Raw genomic sequence first — 17037 nt, 5'->3', positions numbered from 1 at the left:
GTCTGGGATAACCAGTAAGGGTTCTCTGTAATCTGTGACTTCGAATCAACAGGACCTTATTTCCTATCACCCATCTGAACGATGCAGAATACCTGATGTTCATTCGCAACGTTGTTGGACAAAGTTAGTCCTGTCCGCGAATGAATATGGTTTCACCACAGACCTGTAACATTCCATTTCGATAATTATTTTCATGAGCACATGGACAAGATATAACTTCCGTATTGAATCCGGAGGTCTTGTCCCATATAAACCACGCTCGTTGGATGTCACTCCTATGGTGTTTTTTAATATCTCACTACAAACTGAAGAAGACTTGGGTGAGTCCTAGCTGACTGTCTCCTTGTCCCATTGTACGGAAGACAACCATGATCTTTCAGAAAGTGCGGCAAAATTTTATGCCCGACTCTGAAGCCCGTACTGGGACTGGCCGTCGTCTTTCAATAGAGTTGCTATGAACTTCGAGTGTTTCTCTCAGGAGTACATTGTTTGCAGATATGACACTTACCTCAAAGTACTCTGTTCAAATCATCTGCCATTTTTGTGACTGAAACTATACTTTTGGGAAAGCACATAGCTCAAGTAGTTACTGAAGCAAGAAACGTCCGAAGTACTTTCTTTGTGTAAAGCTTCTCGTGTCCATCTGGGAGGTGAAGAGAAGCTTTCTAACTTGAGATTGGATAGGACTGTCATCGATCTATCACAGTTCTACAAATATCGAGAGCAACACAAACTCGTCTAAGGTAGGTCTTCGTGGCGTCAAACAGCGTGTACTACAAACACTAAGTATAAGTAAATGTAATGTGTTCCACGTAGTTAGGTGAGTAAGGCTACTGCTCTTCGATTAGAGATTCATTGGAAGAATCTTAAGCAAATGCAATATGTCGACAAAGGATGTGAGTTACGACAAACTCGTTGAACCGATTTTTGGGTACTATTCATTCAATTTTGACCTTCACAGTGTAGGATTAATAAAACACATAGAGAAGGTACAAAGAAGAACAGGATCTTTAAGTTGGCTCAAGTGCTTTGGGGAGGCCGCTCAACAAACATCAAAGGTAGAGGTAAAAAAAGATACATTTCGTATCACGCTGAGATCTGCAGTTGAAATCTCGACAGCGTATGTCCCAAGAAGGGTCGGACAACACAAGACTAATCCCACATACGTATCGCGACCTGGCCGAGACAAGAAAATCTCAGAACTGAGACCGCATACGGATCGTTAGAGACAGTCATTCTGCCCAAGCCCCATTCATGAATGCAGCGTATAAATTTGCTTGCGACGTATAAAGGATGAAAATTCTGTAAGCGAACAAGTCTGGAAGTTTGCACGGGACCTAAAACAAACACTTCTCTCCAATTTCATAATTATCGTTCTTGGCAAACGTGCAATTGTGTATAACATGAGAACGGATCAGACGACTGTAAGAAACGTCCTTCATGAGCAATAATTGTTAGTACATTTCACTTACAGAGGGTGCACAAACTGCACAGTTATCGCAGTGATATCTGGAGCAGTGTCAAATGCATCCTACAGTTCCGTCCTTTGTGCTGTTTACAGATGAAACAATATGATGGGGTCTTCAACATCCATGTTCTCAGTGACATTAATCCATATGCCACATTTACACGTGCGTATCAATTGCGGTTCTACGTGAATACGTGGACATACGTAGTTGGTGACTGTTTAATTGGGTCATATCTTCTATATAGGCTGTTAAATGACAGGCTGAGCATTGCTAGAGTTGTTGGTTGACGTGCCACTCGCTAGAAGACAGTTCTTATTGTTCCAGCATGACGGGACGGCACATTCCAGTCGTTCTGTGCGTCGATTCTTATACCAACCGTTTTCAGAAAAGTGGATTAGCTGTGGTTGTCCTACACCGTGGCCTTTTCGATCCTCTTGTTTGACCCCTCTGGACTTTTTTCGTGTTAAGAGATGTGTGCAACACTGTTTCCAAAATCCCTGTTGAATGAGAAAAGGATGTGGTTGCACGTATAGTAGCAGCAGCAGTAGTACTAAGGACACCGTTGCAGACTTTGAGACAGAACATGACCAACCGGTATAATCTATTTTTACGAATCTCTGAAAACACTCACGTACAGAGTCTTGTGTTAATGTTTTTGTCGCTTGTTAATAAATAATTAAAACTCGTTTGGCCCATTTGAGAGGTGAGCTAACCTGCGAAATTAGGAGAAAAGGTGTGGAACTAAAAGAAAACGTAACGGAATTGGTAGATCAGTTGAGACAAAACTTGCAATTCCCGATAGTATGGAAGATCACAGAGAAGGAGATAAGTTCCGGTCACTGATATTTTGTCTGCTTTGGAAGAAACGCTAGAAAATATTTAAGGATTAGTCAGTGTCCTGCTTTGAGATAATCCGATTATGAGACTAAAAGCTAGCTATGCGTATTATGTTGATCGCTCTAGAGAGGCTCGAGCAGAGACACCTTTGCATGGAGTCTGGACCGCAATTGAGAACCTGCGAAGCGTCAACGACATTCTGTCCCGACTGAATACACTATTTACACTTTCCATTTGCATTACTTATTGCCGGCCGCGGTGGCCGTGCGGTTCTGGCGTTGCAGTCCGGAACCGCGGGACTGCTACGGTCGCAGATTCGAACCCTGCCGCGGGCATGGCTGTGTGTGATGTCCTTAGGTTAGTTAGGTTTAAGTAGTTCTATGATCTAGGGGACTTATGACCTAAGATGTTGAGTCCCATAGTGCTCAGAGCCATTTGAACCATTAGTTATTGCTAGTTTGTATACACTCCGCAGGGGTCCGATAGGTGGTGGCCTCTTTTCAATGAGATATCCTACGCCTTACATAGAAGTAAGTTGTACAAATGAAAGCTAGAACCAATATTAGGCTCATCGTTCATACACTACAAATAATCGTATTTTGTCAACGTTTCTAATATCGCATGTTGTTTTACTAGATTAACTCAAATTTGTCCTTTTTCTGAAGTTAATAATTCGTTCGGGGATTGAAGCACAGTGGAATCTAAAGTATCGCTAACAAAGGTTAGGTTTCTTTAAGGTAATATGTGTGATGGTTCTTCTGGCCAATACAATCTTGGTCGGAACACGTTAATCATTGCTGTGTCCATGATGGTAACTGGAAGGTGAAATTATCTTCCTACTATTTCACATATAGTTCCATTAATTAATAATCCAATGTCCTGCAATCCTAGGGTCATTACCCCGTTTGGTTTACATTTCTTATAGCAAGTGATAATAACTTTTTCAGGTGTAAATGTGGATTAATCCAGTGATCTCCAATTTTCTGTAATTTTCGCTAAGAAGCAAAAACTTTTTTCTTGCACTCTGTTGCTTCCATTTTCCCTAAGAATAACTGCTTTTAAGTGACTGGTTGTTCGTTTGCATTATCGTCGTTGGACAAATAACCACATTTTCTCTAATACAATCTTTTAAGTCTGCTACAGACATAATGACGTGAGACTGGTAACCCTGCACTTTAGTCCCTTTAATACACAAACCAAGCAACCATAACGACATGAGCATTTCTCCGTCTAGAAACTAATAATACCTCGTGAGTTTGTATCTATGTACATTTTCCAGTTGTATTCAATATAATGGGATATGGATGCACAGGGTAACACTGGTACTGCGCGTTTATACCTACTACTGGAAATTGTATTTCAATTTTCATTCCGTTCTTACAACAAACATGCAATAAAATAAAGCAACGTTCTTACTGGTTGTAGGTATGAAATGTTGCAGTCCCTCTGCAAACTCTCTTTGTGCTTTCTGTAATGCCATCAAAATGTGCGTTGGTTTTAATAACGCTGCATTAAATTTTCCATGAGAAGCATGATGGATTGCTTCATGCAATGTTTAGTCGTCAACCCTTGCAACGCCTAATTTGTCTGCTAAGGTTCGTAACAGCGTAGCTGTTACCGCTTTCTCATCTAATTTGCTTAGCCGGGTTTATTTCTTCGCTAAATCAATAATTAACACATTCTTGGTTATCTGCACATATTATTCTAACTGTATCGTTAAATTTCGTATTGTTATCGTAAAGTTAAGCAATTCCTGCTCCACTTTTCCTATGCGTGTTGTGTGCCAATCTATCTTTGCTTTTGTATCTTCCGCTAACTCTTGTACAGTTTCAAGCGCGTTGCGTAAATTTTTGATATCTTCAATATTCGCTGTTCGAAACACTGTTTTTAACAGTTTCCCCTCCTGCATCTACATACTGGCTTTCTTGGTACTATTTCTGTTAACTGTTGCAACTGAGTCCTCAATTTCTCATACGAGAGGTTTAATTCCTGATATCGGTTCCGAATATCTTCTAATAAGCTTTATTTTACTGTTTCGTGTTGTAACAATGTGGACCTATCCTGTAGTATTTGTACGTCATTCCTTACTTCGCGAATAATAGCTAAAAACTAAAACTAAACTCCACCCATACAGACCATGAAGGGCCAACGGTACCGACCGGCCTCCGTGTCATCCTCAGCCCGCAGGTGTCATTGGATGCGGATGTGGAGGGACATAGGATCGGCACACCGCTCTCCTGGCCTTATGTCAGTTTAAGAGACCGGAGCCGCTACTCCCCCCAAGTAGCTCCTCAGTTTGCCTCACAAGTTCTGAGTGCACTCCGCTTGCCAACAGCGCTTGGCCGACCGGATGGTTACACACCCGAGCGCTACTCCAGCCTGACAACGCTTAACTGCGGTGATCTGACGGGAATCGGTGTTACCATTGGGACAAGTTACTTCGCAAATATTGAATTTAAATGCGACTGTCCATCTGTGACTATTTACTAGAACATCTGATTGCCTAGTAAAATAAATCCATCGTTCAGAGGCTGATTCCGTTTCACATCTACTCTGCTGTAGTATAGAAGTACTATACTCAGAAAAAGTATTTCGAGGAACATCTTGCTATGTCTCCAGAGCAAAAAATAAGTACCGTCACCCTTACTGAGCGTGAAGGAAGAGGAAGAACTGCGAATGAAAGGCTACGTAAAAAGGGTTGGCGGCTGGCTTGCTAACATAGGTCGGGAGGGAGTGGTACTGGAATTGTGGCGGGGCAGGGTGAGCAGTGGCAGCTGGGGGAGCGTTCAGTGTCAGGTAAGGCATTTGCCAAGCTACTGACCCATTGCAGGGATGTTTGGCACAGTGTAGGAATTTGTCATTAGATTCGGTTGAGGAAGTTATTAGATTTCTGTATTTGGTTGTGGAGTTCCAACAGAAATCTAGAGTGGTCGATATGACTGCTGTGAAGACCTTAAAGTTTCTAGCGGAAAGGTTAAGGGCGATTGGGAGCTATACTGGAAAAGTCACTTTGGAGACGGGAGATGTAGACTTATTTCGCAACGATCACTGCAGAAATTGATTATTAAATATGCGGAAAACGTGAGGAGAAGGGTGCTAGCATTATGTTCACTGTATATTGAAGGAGAAGTAGTCCAGCGTATTATCCATGTGTTACGGTCCGTGGATAGGGAAAGAGCTGTCTGTTGTAAAATACCTATAACATTTGCACAGTTCAAGGACTTACTGCGCATTATTCAGGCTACCAAATATGTGGATTTGAGTAGGTGTAAAGGGATATTGGAGTGGGGAATATAAGGGTATCGAGGTGACAGGTCTCTGTATTATGAGGTAGCGAGAGAAGTAACAGGAAGGTAGGGGGCGAAAAGTATGATCAGGAAAAGGACAACAGGGTAAGGTGCTGATACTGTAATAATTTGCGTCACATAGGGAGGAACTGGAGAAAAGGAATTGCTGCAAGGAACATGAGTGGAGCGCAAGGCCATTTGTGCGGCAATGACAGCGGAAATACAAAAGTTAATATTTGTGTGTTGCACCGTTAACGAGTTCGCGCTTTGCTAGAATCAGGGAGTGCCATTTCGGCGATAAATGATTAGTTTTGCGCAAATAAGGAAATTTGTAATTAGGAAAAAAGAAAGAAGACAGCTTAGAGTACAAAGTTGTTAAAAAGACTAACGTCAAGGTAAAAGGTAACCATTGATCCTGATAAGGTGCAGGACATTGTCAGCTGCCGGCTACTAAAAATGTAAAATTAGTAGTTCAGTTCCTAGGCATTATGAATTTTTTCCGCAGGTTCATCGCAAGCCTTGCTGAGGGTTCCGAACCGTTGAATGAATTGTGGAGAGGAGGATGTAAGTTTGAGTGGTGATGCATCTTGGATTTCGCTAAAGTAAGCATTAGTAACAGCACCGGCTCTGGCTCTCCTGGATTTTAATAAACCATTTATCCTACACATGGACGTCCCTACGATAGGTGTGAGGAGAGTAAACCACGGTGAAGCGTGATTGCTTACACGTCATTACCGCTGAACCCACTGGAAAAGGAGTACTCTGTATGTGAATTAGAACCTTATCGGTACTACCAGGAACCATATGAATTGCTCCTAAAGTACTTACATTTCAGAGAATTAACATTTCAATAAGACTTACTACGGATTTGTTTGCTATGTTGTTACTCAGTTTGTATCCTATGCTGTAACTGCTGTGAGTTTTAATTCCTTTTGGAGTGTTTCAGTTTTAATTAAAAGGTGAGTTAAAGCATAAATATTTTGATTATATTGTTTGTATATGGCAGACCTATTTCATTTCCTTAAAAAAGCGTAACCCCTGGTAAACCGTTGAGTATAAAGCTGTCATTTGTTAATGTACAAACTAAAATTTCAGCAGGATTTCTTGTCTTTTTAAATCAGATCTGGTAAATTTGTGATAATAGCAAGTCTCGTTAATTTAAAAAAAATATTTGGGAGTTGTCAAGTTGCAATGGTAAATTCTGCAGAGGCTATTGTGTTTCAAAATAATAAATGTAAATTTCACTGTTTTAAAAAAATAAATTGTTCGAATTTAGGTTGCGTGTCTACCCCTTTTCCCTAACCAGCAACTTACAGTAGGCTTTGGTGTCAATATCGTCACAATAAGTAACCTGACTACCCCAAATGTGACAAAATGTACCGACGTGCAGTTTTCGCTAGTTTACATTGGAGTGTGCGGCGGATATCCCGACAAATGCAAGTACTACACATTTACAGCTGCTGAATTCTGACACCTACTTTTCTTTAATGGAAGATGTACATTTTTTCTGTAGCAGCTAAGAGGAACTCAAAGACATAACACGTGCAGAAGTTGAACAAGTAGTAAAAAGATAACAGCGCCGCATAGACAGTGTGCCTTATTGTACCAAATGCAGGCAAACGTGTTAGTCAGGTAAAGTCTACTTCACTGATGTGACTCTCAATAGCCACAAGCGTCCACAGTCCATAATAGCCATACTTCCTCAGTTGATGGGAGTCATCTGACTGGACGTGAGTCAGCCCATGTGGTACCAAATTAACGGAAGACACACCCTTTCTGCACACACAATTACAGACCTGTTTAACAAAAAAAATAGTGTTAGATTAGTCGATCGAAATCCACGAAGTGGGCTACCCGCTTATAACATTTAACACTTCTGGGCTTTTATCTCTAGAGTAAACTGAAAAAAGAGTTGTGCAAGGTAAGACCGACGTATCTCGATCAAATGTAATGCGACGTAACATGGGGCTGTGCTGTGGCATCCAACTTGCGATATTGTCCGCCTGTAATCGTTTGATAGTGTATATCAATGCTCAGAGACAATCTTTAGACCACTTGATATGACTGTTATAGTAATATACAAGCCAACCATCCCTGAGATATGTATTTGCTCACATTCAGCGCTGTAGAGCGAACGAGTGAGGGAGTTGTTCTCCTGACGATGAGGTACTGAGTTGCGGTCCTCTCTGAAGGCTCTTTCTGTGCTGCATATAGCAGTACAACATAGTTACATTTCAAAAATACAGAGGTTTCGTCATAAATCTACATCTACAAACGGTACAAAGATATTCGGAAAACATTATCCACTACAACGCAGCGAAAATTGTACCCTGTCACATTTACTCTATCTGCTCTTTTGGGTTGCCTGTCTTAGTTGCTTCATAAAGTCTGAAGTCAGTAACTAAGAAATTGTTGCAGTGTAGGCCACTAACTGGTAAAGATCGTCACCACATTTAACAAGTTATTTTCAAAGATTAATCACTATCTGTTATCCACAGCGGCGCTCACATGTCAGTAGTTTTGTTATGAGTAATGGGGAGTAAGTCTGCTACTGCACGTAGCTGTCTGCCTGTTCGAGTGATGTGCTCCACGCTCTCCCCCCCCCCCCCCCCCCCCTTCTAAGCTGTCGTAACGCACGATGGGTCAAGCATCGCTGCCGAGGAATGCTTACAGAGGAGCACAGGCACGAGTTGCGTCTATGAATCGAGCTACTGAAGTAGCTATCGTTATATAATGCATACATTATGCGACAAATTAAGTGGATATACGGATTCAGCAGAATCATATCACATGACACACATCAAAAAAATAAAATCATTTTCACAAACGTGATAAAGACCAATAGTCAAAGAGCAAATAGCTTTTTCAAAGAGTAAATAAAGAGTAATATTCTTGAAATCAATGAGTACCTTGTACTACACACTTTTTAAAGCATCTCCGTTCATCGTGATGGTGAATACTATCTCCCAACCAAATTTCGTCGAAATTAGTTCAGCAGGCTAGTCGTGAAACGTGACAGAGTTACAGTAGCAGTTATGATGTTAGTACTTTCAATTAAGTTATCTTTTTTGCCATTGTCCAATTTTGACGAAACGAAGCTTATATGGCGCCCGAAGCTATGCTCAAGTTAACTGTGGAAACCTCATGAAAGACTTTAGTTTTCGAACAGACAGATCCAACTGTTTTAGATAAAAGTTTAAATGACACCTTTTCTTTTCGCGATCCGATTATGATTAAATAACGCCTATACTGTCCCCCAAGTTACACTTCAGTTACATGAGAAAATCCCATTTAAATGTTGCTCGTAGATTTGGAGATTATCGTGTTCAATCAGGCAAACAAGGACATAAGACGGTTTTAGCAAAACTTTATTTTCGGGCTTAGATTTTGATGAACTAAAGCGTATAGGGTACCCCAAGCTACGCTCATGTTAACTGCAAAAACCTCACGAAATTTCGTGTAGCAGTTTTGGAGAACCGTGTAAAATAGATATACCGACGTGACAGTTTTACAGATTTACTCCTATTATTAGCATAGATTTCCTGGTCAATTAAGTCAAGCTTTGATGATGTAGTAGATGCGTGTATGTTTCACTCTTGACAGAAGCTTTTGCTCATTGTGTAACTACTAGGTATTGCGTTAGTGTTCTTCTTCCTTAGCTTCAATCCTCGAAGAAATGACAAGTCTACGCTCTCTTACTAATATTGATTGTAACTCCATCCATCGCCTTAGTAATGAATTTTTTTGGTCAATCATTGCTGTTGTACTAGCCAGTCTGATTTTATGTTGCTCTCATATTTTTTACGTCACACGGAAACGTGGAATCCATTGCTGATTATTAAGTAAATGTTTTGTTCTCGAATGAAGTACTGTTAACGCGAACACTTTGGAAAATATGCAGTGATATATTTTTAATAATCAAGGGATTCTTCTTTATTTTGATGTTTGAACAGTGGAAGGTACGCTGTGGACGTTGTAGTGTTATTAGATTCATTCGAAGATCGTTCAGAAATATCAAACGCGGTAACTGCTATACTGATTATTGCAGTTTACACAAGTATACAACAGAGAGAAAATTTGTTGTAGACAAGAAGAGCAAAATCGAGCAGGATACTCTTTTATGACTAGCTTGATATACCTGTGAACCTATTGCAATCAAACATACTGTTGAACGGCACACATAGCATTCATAACAGGCGAATCTACGTCTTCCAAAATCACCTGAGCATTCTGACAAATGTAAGGCTATTTAAATAGAGTTATTTTATACAGGACTGAAGCGTTGTCCTTCAGAAACGGAGAAACTGAGCGTCTATTAAATATGGACCTACTCAGAAAACTCGGAAACTGCCACAATGAACACAATCTAGGAAATCATAAGGAGGGTTAGGTAATGTGAGAAGTAAAGAATGGAAAACTTGAATCTCTCACAAAAAAAACAAGCTTCTGCGGCGAATGGTACAAAGAATGCTATTCGGACGAAGTGAGTGTGGAATGAAAAGAATGTAAAACCTTAAAAAAATTGGAACGCTCATTTCAAATTTTCCTAATTACCTTTCTTGAAAGGTAATGAACTCAGACCATACTGCCTTGTGGATCAAGGTCAGCAGTTAACGGATAGACACTTGATAAATAATAAGGGTAAGAAGATGATTATGATGACGATGAATGAGGAGGACAGTGATATAACAATCTGTGATTCGACATTTTACTATTCTCTCTGTAATAATGGTGCTACATATTACAAATGTGGTGATGTCATAATATCCTTTGATACTCATTAACACCACTTCCATTTCATTCTCACTTGTATAGTAAAGACTTACCTTGTTAGTGGTATTATGAAATATCTAACAATGATGGGGCGGTCCTTTTCGTGACTGAAGGTACTGAAGGTTTTATCGTTTTGGGCCAAATTAAAACCTTGAAACCAATCACTGTTGAATTCGTTTTTATTGTTTACAAAGCGTTTCGGATAGACTCCTCCTTCTTCAGCTCGTGCATATAATGCTATCAGTTTTGTTGCTTTCTGCTTGGTCTTGAGTCTAATTCCTAATTTCGAAATAAAATGGCTCTGAGCATTATGGGACTTAACTTCTGAGGTCATCAGTCCCGTAGAACTTAGAACTACTTAAACCTAACTAACCTAAGGACATCACACACGTCCATGCCCGAGGCAAGATTCGAACCTCCTAATTTCGCTCTGATTGCAATTCGAAATCAAAGATTACAAAATTACATTTTTTTCCAATCTGCGGGATAAGTTGTAGGTTTCTTGTGTTGGTTATAGCTTTTGTCACAGTTCTTCTTAGCAATTTAGTTGGCTTCTTTCCTAAATACTTTTGATGAATGGGATGGAAATCTACGCAAAATAACATTAAATGGGTTTAGGGCGAAGGAAGGATTAATAGGTGCCAACAATTAGATGACGCTGAACTAGTTAACCACCATATTATTTTAGAGGAAATTTTTTCCCCCTGCAGATGCTCATAAATATATGTGGTGCCAATAAGCCTATAAAATTTTGTCCATTCTTTCTGAAACTATAAGATGTATTCTCGTGTTGTTTCTGTTTATATACTAAGAACCGCACCAAAATTGAAACAGTCTTCGTGGGAACCTGCTGTCAACCGACTTTCTTACGACTCCCTGTACCTCTGAGTGCGTGACAGATACAATGCCAAAAATAAATATGCTATTAACAATTTATTCGTTATATCTGCTGTACATGTTAACACGGTGTTTATTCTTTGAGTTCGTCCTCAAGCTTCTTATATTTCTCACTGTATTTTCCATCTTTATCGTAATGCTCCTTCAGGTTCTCCCATGTTTCTGGCTTCTTGTTGATCAAGAACTTGATAACTTTCCTGATGGCTTCCTTCTGTTTGTCGTTACATTTTGCACACTCAGTTTCTAGGGCGTCTGGGATGTCTTCTGCAAAAAAACAAACATCGACATCTTCAGTGGAATGGAACTATTTATGATAAAATTAATTATTAAAAGATAATTTCGAATAATGTTATACGAAACAACGATCACTTTTGCTATCAATATTTATTACATAATGGCACCTTCAACTTCAGAATGATTCAGTTCAGTCCTTCATTCTTAAGAGTTTATCAATAAAGTTGTCATTAGCTACTTGTACCAAAATAAATCCGAATAAACTCCGGTGCCTTTGAATATCGGAAATTACAGTGTAAAATTGTAACCTATTCATGTATTAATTTGTCAAATGTAAATGTGGACAGGTTTTAAACTTCCTTTAACTCCTTAAATATTCTTCATTCAACCTTATTGCTCTAAGCAGCCAAGTTTGTAGCCTATAAAATATTTATAGGACATACCATTTACGGAGCCAGTTGTCGTTCATATACACTTTAATTCTCAATAACAATAGTGTCACACATTTAGAGACATACAATAGAGGAAGAGACCATAAAAGCTTATTACACAAATTCTTTGGTAAGTTTCTCTACAAAAACATTAAATTTGATAATACAGTGTTAGATAAGATGGACACAAAGAAATACCTCTCGTTATAGCTTGCCACTCTTCAAGGTATATCAGTTTTAGGAAGAAATACTACCAGTAACGAAAATAATTGTCTTGGCATAAATAGCGCTTAGAAACGAATTACACTACATCATCAGACATATCCGCACACATACTAGTGGACCCTAATATGAGGTGTGTTGCCTTTTTGACGGCTTCAACTCTCAACGAGGTGACCCTAATATGAGGTGTGTTGCCTTTTTGACGGCTTGAACTCTCAACGAGGTACCTAAATGTCTGTGGGGAAATGGCAGCTCATTCTTCCTCGGAGGTCGAAACTAGAGCAAGTAGAGATGTTGGACGTTGGGATCTGGAGTGAAGTCGGCATTCTGACTCATTTCGAAGGTGTTGCATTGGGTTCAACTCGGGATTCTGGGTAAGCTAGTCCATTTTGAGGAATGTTACTGTTTACAAACCATTGACTCACAGGTGGTGCTTTATGCAAGTGTGCATTGTCATCCTGACCCAGTCATCGTCTCTGAACAGTTCCTGTTCCGTATCCGGTACACAATGCTGTAAAATGCCTTCAAATTCTTAAGCAATTAAAGTATTTGTAAACGCAATACTAGGACCACACCCTAACCATGAAAAACACCCACTACCTCCTCTGTGATTCGACTAACCCAAACCGTGACACAGCATTATCAGGGTGTATAGTGTGAGTGATAAGTTCAAATCACTCGTTACCAGTCATCCACTCTCCCGTGGCGTCGCTCTTCCCATCATCCTAAGCGTTGCTGACCGGCAACTATAGCAGTGCGTCGCCCAGGAGTGCCTCGCTCATTGTACCCCATGCTTTTAACTACCTCCGCACAGTCATTGTGCAAGCTGGACTGTTGGTAGCACTTTTGATCTCACAAAAGACTCATTTCGCCTATTTCATGCGATTTTTATACAATCACCATCCGCAATGCTACAGTAGATTCTTCGTCTTTCAGTACATGAGGTCTATATGGTTTTGGTTTGGTTGGTCCTTTGCTTTTTCATTTTACAATCACTACACGAACAGTTTATTTGGGCAGCTTTAGTGAGGCTGAACTGTATCTGATACATCTGTTTCCCAGATGACATCCAATGAACAGACCAAGCTCGAAGTCCCTGAGCTCTCCCGACCGACCCATTCCGCTTTTACTGCTTCTCTACTGAAGGCACAATACATTTCGCCTGCTTTTATACAGGCAGGTCCGCCTCCCGTGTCATCTGGTGGTCACTTCCACATGGCATAGTGTTGTCTATGTACTCTTGATCAGATAGTGTATACTCGCCACTCGAAATCCACAAAGAATATGTTAAACGTGACTTTCTCACGCCTGACAATTGGGCTGTGCTTCTACCACATTAACTTTCCTAGACAGGAGAAACAAACATTACATTGAAAGATTTCAAATAACTTCTCCAGTTTTATAATACGGTATTGACAGTGAAAAGTTAATTAACGACTACCTGCTTAATCTTGGCACTGATAATGGATTGCTTCGGTAACTACTTATTCATATATAACTAATTGTTCGTAATTTCGTGTCACATTTTTCATTTCATCAACATTATCTTGCGAGGACACGAAATTTGTCTGAACCAGCGAAGAGAGGAACACGTGGAAAATACTGATAAGAAGAGATAGGAAGATAGGATATGTGTTAAGACATCAAGGAATAACTTCCACGATAATTTCGGGAATTATAGAGAGGAAAAACTCCAGGAATGTAGGAATAATCCAACAATGAATTACGACGTTGGGTGCAAAAGCTCTTCTGAGATGAAGTCGGCAGAGAGGGGAATACATCAAACTAGTTAGAAGGCTAATAACTCGAAAAAAAGTCCTCAGTCCGCCTTAGGAGTTTATCCGTCTCCTATACCTTTTGGAAGAGATTTTTAATGTCAGTAATGGTATAATGCAGCAGCTAAACTCTAGGTCTCCCGCCACTCGCTCCTTACTCGAGGTCGCTAATGCACTGTACTTGGAAGAAATTTACAGCATCAGTATTTGGATGACAAGTGGATGAAAGGTGGTAGCCCGAAATGTTCTCGCTCACTATATTTTGCGTCAAGGTTCTGGCTTAATTTCTGAAGCTCTCCGTAATGTCTTACGGAGGGATGACATGTGGCACTGTTGATGGTAGCTTATCCATTGGCAGTCCTTACAGCGAACCTTCCGAGAGAAGATTGCATGTAACTGGGTTGAAATATTGAGTTGTCTTGCGTTGCTTGCCTCTGATGGTATAGCACGGACACAACAGAGACTTACATGAAGCAGAGTCGACTAGGATATTGAATGGCGTTCAGTGGTGAGTGTCGCTTTTGTTTCTGGTGGTTAGATCGACGCCAAAGTGTCTTTGCAGGGAACAGTGAGATGTCACACACAACAGCGAATCTCGAGACCCACATTTCTACACATCCTGGAATTATCGTGTGTAGAGCTATTGGATGTGACAGCAAGACTCATTTGGTAATTGTTGAATGTTTGCCAGTAGGCCTAAATGGCAAGAATTCGTCATACTCTGCTTGACCAGGGTTTTTCAGCAGGATGATACAAGAACCTACACTGTATTTCACACGACAAACGCCCAGCGGAATAGTCGAATCCTTGATTGGCGCTCCTAGCCCCTTACTGTGTCACCCATAGAGAATGCCTCGGACGAGGTAGGTAAAAAATGCACTTCCATGCCAGCATCACGCCAACGGTCTTCATAAAAAGGTAACAAATTTCTAATTATGACATTCTGAGGCCATTTGCTTCAATGCCATAACGAATTTAAAAGTGTATTCGTGCCTATGGGGGTCACGCCTCATACAGATGCTGACGATGGACAGCAGTTCCGAGTGGAATGAAAATTTAATTGTGGTGTCACCGCCAGACACCACACGGTCCATTTAGTACATGTCGGACCCGCGTGTCGCCACTGTGTGATCGCAGACCTAGCGCCACCACAAGGCAGGTCTCGAGATACGGAAGAGCACTCGCCCCAGTTGTACGGACGACATTGCTAGCGACAATACGGACGAAGCCTTCCTCTCATTTGCCGAGAGTCAGTTAGAATAGCCTTCTGCTAAGTCCATGGCTACGACCTAGCAAGGCGCCATTAGCCTTACATAGTTTGAGAGTTATCGTATAAATGTCTCAAGAAGAACGATGTATACAACAATAATTAAAAGTTAAGTATAAAGCAGCTACGTACTTTTCTTGCTACCATTCAATAGTTATCCTGTTCCAGACTTGACGCCAGTCGGCGTGTGTGTACGCGTGCCTGTCTTTCGGCTCCCTTCACAGTGTGGCGTAGCAATCTTGTTACGCCACAACATTAATCATTTAATATTGGTTCTGTGATGAACGTTTCCACATGGTTTGACAAACATCGGACTGGTGCTTCATGATGTGACACATTCCTTTCCCCTCTGTTAAATACTCATACTACTAAATTTGTTTTATCTATTGTAGTTGGATTGTACACGAAATTTCTGACTGTTATATTTCCTCCATGCGCCCATTTGCGCATCGCATTAGATGTCTCAAAAGCTTCAGCAATGATGGTCGGATACATTTTTCTTTATTACGAATTGCAATCATTGTTCTCTTACGGCCTACTCTACTTGGCTCAGCTGCATGTCTAATTAAATCTGACCCGCTAATGTTAAGTGTAATACAGAGGATATTGTTTACAGAACAGTGACGATTACAACAAACATAGCAAAAGCAGTCATCAGTCGCTGGTGCCAGGGAACATACTCTTGAGCTCCTTGCCCTCCGGGGTGCAGCTGCTGTCGTCTTCCTCGGTGAGGCAGAGTTCATACTGGTGCATCAGGCGGTCGTTGGCGAGGATCTCGTCCAGGTCGATGTTGTCGTACTTGGTGGTGTACTTCTCGTCATCCGCGGCAGCCACCGCCATGACGGCGAGCACCGCTACGAGCGCCAGGGTGGCCTTCATGTCAGCTACTCTCCAGTGGACACTGAGGATGCAGGCGGAAGCACACTGACACCTTATATACAGACATTCCCAGCGCGGTCCCACCACGGTACTCTCGTTTTTCCCAAAGCTGGAATACGTAAGAAATACACGGCGCCGTGTTTTTCCCACTGTTATTGCGTCTCAAATTATCCTTTTCCATTGTTGTTTTTCCGTGTAAAAATTAGCCACCTCCCTGTTCTGTCTTCATCCTTCGTGACGCATCTTTCTCATGCTGGAAGAAACTGTCCATATGCCTAGAGTAGTGGTGGCCATAGATTGAAATCGAAGGTTGAGAAATTTAGTACGATATGTTTTCAATAGGAACAGTAAAGCAGCTTAATAAACGGAGTATAGCTACTGCATACTTTTCAAAAGACACCGAAACAGCAAATCTCTATAAATAAAAGGCAATGTCCTGACTGACTGACAGCCCAACTGTTAAGAATAGAAATATGAAATTTGGAGAAGGTGTGGGTATTACACTCTAGCCATCGTTTATGAAGGGACTGTTCGAAATTGCAACCTTAAGGGGGTGAAATAGGAGATGGAAAGCTTTTTGAAAGTTTGTCGCTAGTAACGGAAGTTTGAACCTAGAACTACGGAAATTAGTATTTGGTTTCTCAGTCAGAAAATTTAACATATGTATTTCAGCATTTTTGGAAATTCAACCACCAAGGGGATAAAACAATGAGTGAAAGTTTTTTGAAACTAAATAATTACTTAACAACTACCTAAGGATTTTAAGGATACATCTATGACAACTGGTATTTGAATTCTCGGATGGAAATAAAAAAATAAAAAAAAATGTGTTTCAGTGTTTCTGGAAATTCAACCCCTAATGGAGTGCAATAGGGGATGAAAAATCTTATGAAAATATTTCGTTACATTAAAAAAATTAAAATTAAATTTATGAAAATTGTTATTTCACTTGTCAATTATATGTAA

The 17037-nt window shown here is 40.5% G+C and overlaps 1 protein-coding gene across 1 annotated transcript; it reads right to left on the bottom strand.

Moving 5' to 3' along the window:
- Positions 1-11284: 11284 nt before the first annotated feature.
- On the bottom strand, positions 11285-16094 carry LOC126484013 (ejaculatory bulb-specific protein 3-like). The gene is made up of 2 exons (XM_050107336.1): positions 15873-16094; positions 11285-11527 (listed from the first exon to the last, which is right to left on the bottom strand). The coding sequence occupies exons 1-2, from the start codon at positions 16069-16071 to the stop codon at positions 11337-11339; spliced, it is 390 nt and encodes a 129-aa protein (XP_049963293.1). The 5' UTR covers positions 16072-16094; the 3' UTR covers positions 11285-11336.
- Between the last annotated feature and the right edge of the window lie 943 nt (positions 16095-17037).

The sequence above is a fragment of the Schistocerca serialis genome, chromosome 6 (assembly GCF_023864345.2).
Source record: "Schistocerca serialis cubense isolate TAMUIC-IGC-003099 chromosome 6, iqSchSeri2.2, whole genome shotgun sequence".
In the NCBI taxonomy this organism is placed as follows: domain Eukaryota; kingdom Metazoa; phylum Arthropoda; class Insecta; order Orthoptera; family Acrididae; genus Schistocerca; species Schistocerca serialis.
This window is presented reverse-complemented; position numbering and strand designations above follow the sequence as displayed.